The sequence below is a fragment of the Balaenoptera musculus genome, chromosome 13 (genome assembly GCF_009873245.2).
Source record: "Balaenoptera musculus isolate JJ_BM4_2016_0621 chromosome 13, mBalMus1.pri.v3, whole genome shotgun sequence".
Classification (NCBI taxonomy): Eukaryota; Metazoa; Chordata; class Mammalia; order Artiodactyla; family Balaenopteridae; genus Balaenoptera; species Balaenoptera musculus.
The window spans coordinates 27,659,809-27,671,133 of NC_045797.1; the positions used below are offsets into that span (position 1 = coordinate 27,659,809).

Below are 11,325 nucleotides of genomic sequence, written 5' to 3' on the forward strand. Positions count from 1 at the left end.
CATGCATGAGGCCAGCACTCATCACCAGCCCTGTGGGATCCAGGGAGCTTGGCTACTTTACATCCCCACCTGAAAAGTGAGGACACCCAGCTGCTCCGACTGCCCAGGGCTACGTGGCTGTAAGAGGCCAAATCAGGCCACAGACGCCAAGTCTGGTGCTGGGCCTCTCCCCGTGCAGGCCGGGAGGGAGTGGGCCTGCTTCCCTGGGTGTGGACTTCCTGGAGAGCCTCCGGGCCCTCGGGATCTCCGAAGGCCTCAGCATCCTCTGGGAGGAGCGGGCGCACGCACATGCACACACTCTCACACTCACACACACAACCCTGTGACAGCTTCTACATTTGGAGCTGACAGATGTGCAAGGTAACAGCTCGGCACCACCGCCTGTGCAGCTGAGGCCCTGTGCCGGAGTGGGATTATTTCCAGCGAGGCTCAGGGCGGCTGTGTGAGCGCACGCCCGGGTGTGTGTGAGTGTGTGTGGCTTCTCTTGCTCTCTCTCCCTCCATCTAAATCTGTCTCACTATGTTTCAGATCTCTCTGTCTCTGTGTGTTTTCCTCCCTGTGTTTCTCCATCTTTCTCTCACTGTCCTGTTCACTCTGCCTCCGTCTTTCACCCTCGCTGTGCGGTCTGGATGCTCCAGAGAGGAGACCTGCCTCCTATCCCCTCCCTCACTTAGCCCGGTCCCCTTCCTGCCACACCCGGCAGGCCTCAAGGACAGACCCTTAGAGAAAGCCCACTTTGTTTCAGAGGACGATGCAGCTGTCGCTGCCCTGGGCGCAGGGCTCCTGCCCAGGGGGACGGAGTGGTGGAATCTGGAGCCAATCCGAGGCCGAGAGAGCAGTTCCTCCCTCCCCGCCTTGGTCACGGGCTTCAGGCTTGGCCTTCTCCTCCTACTGAGCCAGCTTACCCTGCCATTCATCATTTACGTGCAGGCCTCTTTTGCTTCCCAAAGTTGTCTATCTCCCTCTTGTTATTCCCAACTCCCAGCACAAGCTAAGCCTAACCATGGCCCTGTGCTGATCCCAGATCTGGACTCACAATGACCCTGACCTTGGCCATATGTTGCTCACTAGTTCTGACCTCAGACTAACCCCAACCCTTAAGCCTGACTCTGTCCCTTGAACTTCCCCTTCTTTGAGGGGCTGGTTCCTTTGATCTCTGCCAATACCACCTGGGTTTGCAAGGTTCACAGCTCACTTTTTAAATTAATTAATGACTTTTCACAGCTCACTTTGTAATGCTGTAGCGCAAGTGGGGACATACCTAGATCTGCTGAATTGGAGTCTGCGGTAAAGGAGAAACAATGGGAGAGTGATTTTTTTTTTAACTCGCTGGGTGATTCTGACACAGGCCAGTCCTACCTATGTCCACAATACATACATGCGGGCTTTCCTTTAGGGATTCCAAGGGGCAATCCAAGGGTGGCTTGAACCCCCGCATGGGATGCCTGGGCTGGGTGGGGGCTTGTCTGCAGGGGCCTGACCCCCAGGCACTGGTCATCACACACAGGCCTTTTCAAATGCTTCACTATACACCTGGCAGTGGGCCACAAGAGCACTGACTTGCTCACTCTCTCATTCATTTTTCATCAAACACTCAACAAGGTCCCAGTGGATTAGGTCTGGGTAAGGTCCGTGGGATACACACAGCCCCTTGAGCCTGAGGCCTTGGATCCCCAGGGTCAAGCTGGGCCTTGGAAGGGCAGGGCCTGGCAGGAAAGACCTCTGCAGCAGCTGGACCAAGACCTGAACCAGGGTATGGGCCAGACAGACTCTTGTGGCCCCAAGAGGAGGCACCGGGTCTGGAAAGTGGGAGCTAGGCCCCTCTCTTCCCTTGCCCTGGGGGTGGGGACGGGGGACATGGGCCTTGGGCTCAGAGACCACTAGACAGCTTGCAGGTCAGTCAGCTGAGGAATCATCTGAGCCCATGGAGTCAGCTGGGGGTGGGCCTGAGAGGTGGATCCCCCAAAGGAAAAAGGAAACTTCCATCTCCCTTCCCTTCTTTTCCTGACCCCTTCCTGAAAATCAAAGGTCAGGGCTCTCCCAGATCACACTAAGGACAGTTAGGGCTGAGGGGATGGGTGAAATGGGAGACAAAGGGGGTGCTAGGGGAGTCTTGCTGGGAGTAACAATAATTTGGGTGAGGCTGGGGAGGTGGGCTTTACTTCAAAAGTCCCAGAGAACATCCAGCATTAGCCCCGTCTCCCAGCACTGCAGGCAGAAGACCTTGGGATTGGGGACGGCTCACTCCCTCCTCTCTCCAGCCACGCTTTGACCCTCCTCATGCTGGTCCCAGAGGCTCAGAGTGAATCCTCAGCTAACGTCCCTGCAAGCTGCCTAGTGGCTTCAGGTCCACTCCCCTTTGCTCCTCTACCCCGGATCACTGTGAGTTGCTCTGGGGGCCCCACCCTGGCGACTGGCAGTGCCCTTCGCCCACCTCCCTGTCACCACATAGGACCCCGGTGGTGAGGGCGCACAGCTGGGCACTGTGAGTGGGAATTACTGCACACGCATCAGCACAGGGGGCCGTGTTCCGTGGGGAGAGGCTGGGAGAGGGGAGGCCGGAAGGCAGTATCCCAGAGCCCAGCTCCGAGGTGAGACACGGGGAGAGCAGGGTGGAGCACCGCCCCACGGGGTGGTCCTGAGTGGTGAGGTAGGAACATTTCTGCACCTCCAGCCTCAGCTAACAGTGAACTCCAGCACCAGCCTGCATTTTATTCAGGGGGACAAAGGACAGGAATTGGGGGTGGGGAGGGAGCTTCTGACCAGCCCAGTCCCAGCTGGTCATGCTCACAGACAGAGGTGCTGGAGCTCCCTGGGGTGGGCCTGGAATATTCCCCTCACTCTCCTGCTCCCACAGGCCAGCTGCTGGCCTCCAGCTCAGGGATATTAAACACAAAACCGAAAAACTACCAGCTCGTTCACGCCACAGACAAAGAAACCTTGTTTGTCTTTCGGCTAATCCAAGGCCCTGCACGGCGAGCAGCTGAGCTCTGGGCACGTGCAGGCATGTATTGTGTGTGTGTTCGCGTGCACTCCTGTGTGTGGTGGCCAAGGCCAGGCTGTGCACTCTGAGAACACTCATGGCTAGTCCCTGGAGGCTGGCAGGAAAGTCTCCCTGCCCCAGTGGTGCAGGACCTGGGGAGACTGAGTCCAGGCTAAGGAGCAAGACCTGGGCCAGAGCCCATGTGGCCAGAGCCCATGGATCACTTAGGAGGCCTGGGAGGCCTGCTGGGGAGAGTGAGCCCAGCTCTTTCTGCCTCCCCAGCTCCCTGGGGGCCCCTGAGAGTCCAGAAAAGAGACAGGTCTAGGGTCTTTTCCAAGGCTCTTAAATCCCTGAGATCAGAGAGGATATGTCAGGGGTGGGAGGGCCTCGCCACCTTGTGGGGACATGTGGTACTCCTGATGAAGTCTTGGCCTTACCTACTCGGAAGTCCTGGCCAACCAGCCCTCTGGAGAGGGAGTCAACCCCACGGGACATCAAGTAGGGTTGTGCTTATTTACACCGCCCTTACACTCCCATGGGAGTCAACCCCACGGGACATCAAGTAGGGTTGTGCTTACTTACACTCCCATGGGAGCAAGGGCCAGGCGAGGAAATCTGTCCCACACCCACCAGATAGGAGGGGTAGCCCAGGCTGCCCAGCCCCACCTGCAGAGGCAAATCTGATGCCAGCAGATGCAGCCTGACCACACTTGAAGCACCTTAGAGAAAGGTTTGTGGGAAAGAATCTTAGAGCTCATCTGTTCTAGGGAAACTGAAGCCCAGAGATAAGGACCTGCCCAAGACCCACAGTATCTCGGACACAGAGGGAAGTGGGGCTGAGGGTTTGACTCCAAGGCTCAAGCGTTTTCCTGAGAGTCTGGTGAGTCCAGGACCAGCTGTCCACACTGAACCCCAGTCCCACTGAGGCCCGGATTAGAGGCGGCGCAGTGAGAGTTCTTGCCACAGGTCAGCAAGGGCGAGGGCATCTGGGCCATGTGGAGATGAGGTTACAAATGGGGTTCCAGGATGATCTGGATCTTAATACTAAAAAGAAATAAATTAGCATTTATGGGCACTTACTGCAATGCCAGCACTGTGCTAAACATTTACAAACATGAGGTCATTTAATACTCACAATGCCCCTTTGAGGGAGGCACCAATATAATCTACTTTTTTCAGATAAGGAAACTGAAGCAAGGGGAACAACTTGCCCTGGGTGGCAAAGCGGGGATGTGAGAACAGTGATTTTGACTCCACTGAGGGCAAAGTCTCTGCTGGACGAAGAAAGCACATGAGTTGCTCACTCTCTCCTAGGGAACCTAGCAGGGCACTGCCAGCTCTGGCCCAGGGCCTGCCTCCAGAGATAGGCCCTGCCACTGGTTCTCCAGGAGGCATGGCCTTGGTGCGCCCTCTGCCGTGCGTGAGGAGGAACAGAGAGTTCTGTCCTGCTATCAGATGCAGGGCTGAGTCCTGAGATGGCTGGCAAGGACCATGGTCTCTCTTCCCAAATAAGGAACAGGGACAATGGACTGGCTGGCTGTAGACCACCAGCACTGCGGAGCTCCCAGCCTGGTCCACATCTACTGATCTGCAGAAGGATGGGTTTGGTCGCACCCCTGGTTTCTCAGGGCTTCTCCCTCTTAGAATCTTGTCCACCTCCCCCAAAGGCATCTTGGTCCTAAGTCCACCCCACTGAGGACCAGGACCGTGGGCCAGATGGACGTGACCAGGAGGGCCCACGACAGGCCCCCTTAAGAGCTGGGATCCACTCACAGCATTGCCATGTGGATAAAGGGCAGAATTGGGAATCCAAGCGAGCCAGGGAAAGCACCCTTCCCCAAGGGCTGGGGTAGCTGTGAGTCAGGCCCTGAAGGCTGGATACTCTTTGAATAGGTCAAGGGTGAGGAAAGGGTAATAAAGACTGCAGTAAGAATAGGCAAAAGGATAAAGGAGGAACAGGTGTCTGGGCAAGTCACCTAGGCCAACTTTGTTTGAACTTGGGCTCAATGGGGCTCAGTGAGAAAAGGCAGATAGCCCCAAGACAACACTGCAGGACATAAGGGCAGCACCCCAAGTTTGGATTAACTGCTTCAGCAACACCCCTTGGGTCCAGCAAACCAGGGACTTAGTCATGGGACCCGTATCAGAATCGAAAGCAGGCATTAATAAAGGACAATCCACATTTTATTTGTATCTGCCTTTAACATGTACATAAACTCTCGGGGCCCTTTCCCCCATCTGGTGGATACATGGTAGGTTCTGGAGGGAGGAAGCATCAGAATTAGGACACAGAGCTCACCTGAAGGTCCTGCTACCCTGAGCAAGGAGCTTCCCTGTGGGCTGAGACTTGCGTTGTCCTCCCTTCCCTGCAGGCCATCCGTGAATCTACATAGGCCCTCCTATTTGGCCCTAGCTCATCCCCTCTTCCCCATGGACTCTTCCCTCCTGCCATGGGCAGGAGACCCATCCTCCTTTTTTCAGTGTTTTAGCTTCTTGTCCTGTTTTCCCCATCCTTAAAATTCTATTCCTGGGGAGAGAGAACACCAACAGCCATAACTTGTCTCTCCTAAGCCTACTCCTAACTCAAGGTGGTCGATACAGACTCCTGAGAACTGGGAACTCCAGCCACCTGGTGCCCTCACAGCTGGCTGGATCCGAGGGCAGGACAGTAAGCATGAGTGCTTATCTGCGTAAGGCAGGGTTGGCAGTGCCACTGTGGCAGGATGTGGGGAGGCACAGGACTCCTGGGCATGCCTGAGAGGGGGAAGAAAGTCCTAAGAACCAAGGACATGGGCTTATTCATCGTAGAAATCGACATGGGCTCCAGACTTGAACTTGTCCTTTTGCAGCAAATTCAGAAGTTTCTGGGCTGATATCCTGCAATCCACAAGTTCCCCTTTTGTCTTCAGCTCCTGCAGCCTTTTTCGCACGTCTGGGTCCACAGAGGTCTCCCGGGCTAACTGTTGCATGTCTGTGTCCAGGGGACCTAGGGGATGAAGAGAAGATGAGGCAGGGGCCCCTGATGTATGTGTGGAGTTGGGTGGAGTCAGGTGTGGCCAGAGGCAACACCTCATCTTGGCTGACACATGGTCAGTATCACCAAGGCTCCACACTGTCACAACTGAGCTCCAGACTCAAATTCCAATGTCCACTGAACATGGTCCCTCTAGACCACCGAATCTACAGATTCACACTACCCTATCACCCCTTCCCCAAGCCCCAGCAGCCAAGTGCAGAGAGAGACACCGTCCCTGTGGGAGCAGAAGAGGGAAGTGAACACCCAACTTCCCTGGGGGCTCCAGAGTCAGCCTGCTCCAGCACCAGGCCAACTCCCATGGCCCTAGGTGGCTCCCTGTGGGTTCCCATGAACCCAGGCCTCCAGCTCATCCTGACACCCAGCTCCAGTGGTCCCAGCAGCCCCAGGCAGTTCCCACAGCCCCAGGCAGCTCCTGGAACTCCAGGCTCCTAGAGGGCCCCTGAGAAGCCAGACCCCTGATCCACTCCAGCACCAGCTGGCTCCCATGGTCTCAGGTGGTTCCCACGGCACCAGGCTCCAGCGAACCCAGGCTTCTGGCACACCCCAGCACTAGCCAACTCCCGTGGCCCTACATGGCTCCTGTAGGTCACAGTGTCTGTGAACCTAGGCTTTAGGTGGGCACTCTCAAACCAGACTCCCAGCTGGTCTAGTGCCAGGATGACTACTGTGGACCCAGGCTTTGTACCCACCCCAGCAACAGGCTGCCTTAGGACTCTAGTGGCAAAACTGCCACGGACATCACCAGATGGCCCACCCAGAATCACTAAAAGAGTTGACTGGTGAAGGGCTCTGCCTACTGAACTCAGTCTATAAAGACTAGAAGAGGCGTCTACTTCCTCAAATGTACAAACACCAACACAAGGCCACAAGGATCATGAATAATCAAGGAAACATGGCACCACTGAAGGAAACTAATACAACTCTAATGACTGACCCTAAAGAAATGAGATGTATGAACTGCCTGACAAAGAATTCAGAATAATCCTCTTAAAAGAAATTCTGTGAACTCTAAGAAAACACAGACAGACACGTAAATGATATTAGGAAAACAATGCATGAACAACAAGAGAAGTTCAACAAAGAAACAGAAACGATTTGAAAAAAACAAACCAAAATCTAAAGTTGAAGAATACAATGACTGGACTGAAGAATCTGATAGAGTTCAACAGCAGACTCAACCAAGCAGGAAAAATTAGTGAACCAGAAAACAGGGCATTTGAAATTATCTAGTCAGAGGAGCAAAAAGGAAAAAGAATGTAAGAGTAAAGAAAGACTACATGAACTAAGGATTACCATTAAAAGAAACAATCTATGTATTATGGAGTCCCAGAGAGAAAAAAGGAACAGAAAGCTTAAAGAAATAATAGTTGAGAACTTCCCAAATCTCTGAGAAGAGATTTGCACATCTAAGTTTATGAAGCTAATATTTCAACCCCAAATTATCTTCTCCAAGACACCAGGACTAGATAGTTTCACTGGTAAATTGTCTGTTTTTTATGCCAATACCATAATATTTTGATTACTGTAGCTTTGTAATATAGTTTGAAATCAAGGAGAGTGATGCTAGAGAGTTTTGTTCTTCTTTCTCAAGATTGCTTTGGCTAATGAGGTTCCATACAAATTTTAGAATTGTTTGTTCTATTTCTGTGAAAAATGCCATTGGAAATTTGATAGGGATTGCATTAAATCTGTAGATTGGGTTGGATAATATGGACATTTTAACAATATTAATTCTTCCAATCCATGAGCATGGCATCTTTCCATTTTGTACCTTCTTCAAACTCTTTCATCAACGTCTTATAGTTTTCAGTTTACAGGTCTTTTACCTCCTTGGTTAAATTTATTCCTAGGTATTTTATTCTGTTTGATGCAACTGTAAATGGGACTGTTAATTTCTCTTTCTGATACTTCATCATTAGTGTATAGAAATGCAACTGAGTTTTTATATTGTTTTGTATCCTGCAACTTTACTGAATTTATTAGTTCTAACAATTTTTTGGTGAAGTCTCTAGGGTTTCCTATATATAATATGTCATCTGCAAATAGAGACAGTTTTACCTCTTCCCTTCCAATTTGGATGCCTTTTATTTTTCTTGTCTAATTGCTCTGACTGGGACTTCCAATACTATGTTGAATAGAAGTGGGAAGAATGGCTTCCTTGTCTTGTTCCTGATCTTAGTGGAAAAGCTTTTAGCTTTTCACCATTGAGTATATTAGTTGTGGGCTTGTCAACTTCCTCACAATGTCCAGGGCAGCCCCCTGAAATGTAACCCAGTCACATGGCACTCTAGAGTTTGCTCTGCTCCTGACTATGGTTTCCATTTGCTCTCTGTTGACTGAGTGAGTCCTAGGCTGAGCTCAGAGTGGGTGCTGAGTTGAATATTAGCTGCAAGAATAACTGTATTACATCAAGGAGGGACAGAAGGAGGACTGGGTACTAGAGAGCATGAGGAAGTAGAAACTGCACTGATCATGACCTTGGAGGCAAGGTTTGATCCTGGCTATGCTGCATCTGGACTTTGGTCAGGTTAATCTACCTCTTTGCCCCTAGGGTTCCAAGGGGAATAGACTACTGGATCTCTATCTAAGTTGCTCAGACATCATGCAACAGCTATGTCACCAGCTTCTAATTCCAGCAACCTCAAGCCGAAAATAGAAGCCTCACTCTTAAGAAAGGTGTACAGTGGCATCATGGTAGGATGATGAGAAACCAGACCAAGTACCACAAGATCCCCTACCCTTTAACTTCCATGAGGACAGGGCTCTATCTTATTTATCTCAGCATTCCCCAGTGTTCCAGCACAGTTCAGCATGGGATGGTCAGCATTCAACAATGTCTGTGTGCTCTTCATTCAGCTAACATTCACTGCAGACTGGCTCAGTGGGGTGCTTTACTAGGTGCTGGGGATATAAAGATGAATAGTGCATAATGCCTGCCTTCAAGGCTTTCCTATGCAGAGAGAGAAGTAGAGAAGTATATATATACAAAGATAATACAGTGTGATAAGTCCTATCTAACAATTACAAATGCTAACAATTAGATAGCCTTTCACAGTTTGGGATCACTTTTACATGTTTTACCTCATTCAGTCCTACAAACTGCCCTGTGAGACAGGTAGCATCTTCCCCATTTCACATGAAGAAATGAGGTACAGGCCTGGAATTCAAACCCTAATCATCTCTCAAACTCTAACATCTCAGACTTTCTGGCCCCACCCTCAAGTCCAGGCAGCTGCCCACTCTCAATCCATACCTGGTAACTACAGCTCCCTGCCCCTGCCAGCACTAACTTTCTTGCAGCCTATATTTCCCTTAAGGAGTGATGGGTCATGATTCAAGGACAAAATATTCTGTGGGTCCTTTCCTGGAGGAGACAGAGAAGGCTCCTTGCCCAGTCTCCAAAGGGTAACCAGCCAGTTCTGGGGACAGGGATGGCAGTAATGTTTCACCTACCTGGGGCATAGCTCAGCACCCTCACACTAGGTTCCTCTGCGGCCAGAACCTGGAACATCATGTTACGGGCAGCCTTCCCCGCACAGTACTGTGCCCAGCCCTTGAAGGGCTGCAGAGCACAGAGGGACGAGATATTCACCACAGTCCTACTGAGGCCAGGAATGTCCGGGAAGGCCTTCAGGATGCTGGAAGTCAGGCAGAGCATGGAGGTCAAGTTCAGAGCCCAATAGTTGTTCACTTCAGCTGGGTCAGCCAGGTCTACGAAGCGTTTGGACACATCTCCAAGACTGCCTGAAAAAACAGACCTTAGGAATCACCCAGTGCAGGCGGGGTTTTCTCTTCTCCCAGCCCTCTTAAAACTCGTCCAGACACCTTCCCATCCACACCTAAAGGAGGAGTCTCCCTAGTGCTTCTGAAGACGCCTCTCTCTTCCCAGCTCTGCAGACAGGCACACCTGGAGAACCCACTCACCTGAAGCTTCAAAGTGAGAAAGCGCATGCCCTTCTCTGGGGCTGGGGTTCGGGGGAACTCTGGGGGCCATTTGGAGAAGTGGGGGAATTTACTTCTGCTGGGAGAACCCATGCCCTAACTCACGCCTCCGCCAGAGAGCGCTGAGCAAGACGATCAGAAAAGTTCTTGGCGTTGAAAGGGGAAGGGGGGAAGAAGGGGGAGAGAACGAGCGCCAGACAGCACCAGGTCTCCCTCCACACCCCGCTGAAACTAGGGCTCTCAGGCGTCTTTTCAGACTTCTAGGAGTCACCTTTAAAGTTCTAAGAGGCGGGGGAGGTGAAAGGGAGGGAAAACATAACTGGACGCTAAGCAGTATTCCAAGCGCTCACACGCCGGCGGGCGTCTTACCGGCATTGTTGATAAGCAGCACTCGCTGCAGGCCTTCGGGCCTGGGGAGCTCGCGCAGGGCACCGAGCAGCTGCTGCAAGCCGGCCTCGGTGCTCAGGTCGGCGGTCACCCGCACGAGGCGCAGGCCGGGCCGCTCGGCGCCCAGCTCGGCCTCCAGCTGCCGCAGCGCCTCGTCACTGCGGGCGCTTAGGACCAGCACGGAGCCGGGCGACAGCAGCGGGGTCAGGAGCTGGGCCAGCGTCCGTCCGAAGCCGCGGGAAGCCCCGGTCAGCACGCACAAGGCGCGCCCCAGGCCGCCCACCTCGCCGACGAAGCCCTCCATGCCTCCTACCTCGGCAATCTGAAGCCGCTTCCCAAGACCCGGCAGGGGGCGGGGCGGGGCGGCCGCGGTGGGAGGGGCCGCGGTGGGAGTAGGAGGAGGCCCCACCCGGTGCGGGCGGGAACCTAAGGCTTCGGGCAGAGACCAGCCGCCCCTACTTTTCTTTGCAGTTGGCGGTGGAAGTGGAGGTGTCTGCAATCTCCGAGAGAGCGCCAAGGCACTAAACCGGAAGGGCGGGAGGCGCGGCCCCCACCGGAAATCCTACCCCAGTGCGGAGCGCGGGCCTCATCCTTTACCCTGCTAGTCCGTTCAGTCCCCCGCAGGGATGCATTCTCCTCCGAAGTCCAGACCCAACTTCCTTGCATAAGTGACTTCTTCCAGGTCAGGCCATCTTGCTCCTTGCTGGGCATCCCTGCACGTGGCACATGCCAGTTCAGGGACTGGGGTCCCTACTGGGCTGGGGGAACTCACTGCCCCGGGAGCGACCTTTGGGAGAACACAGTCTCCCCTCCGTCAGATGTAAGAACCTCTTCTCCCTACTTGACTCTGTGCTCGCACTGATTCCCCTGCCTCTCTGAGATTTCTCACTCCTTCTGTCCCTAAAGGTCTGTATTCCCAGGGATCCTGCACCCACTCATGCTACACTCTTCCTAGTAGGCAATTCCATCTACTCCC

At 53.1% G+C, this 11,325-nt stretch overlaps 1 protein-coding gene across 1 annotated transcript; it reads right to left on the reverse strand.

Annotated features, from left to right (window-relative positions):
* Positions 1 to 5,145: 5,145 nt before the first annotated feature.
* On the reverse strand, positions 5,146 to 10,859 carry SPR (sepiapterin reductase). Its single transcript, XM_036874077.1, has 3 exons — positions 10,332 to 10,859; positions 9,474 to 9,764; positions 5,146 to 5,969 (listed from the first exon to the last, which is right to left on the reverse strand). Exons 1-3 carry the CDS (start codon positions 10,651 to 10,653, stop codon positions 5,779 to 5,781), a joined length of 804 nt encoding a protein of 267 aa, XP_036729972.1. The 5' UTR covers positions 10,654 to 10,859; the 3' UTR covers positions 5,146 to 5,778.
* Positions 10,860 to 11,325: the final 466 nt, after the last annotated feature.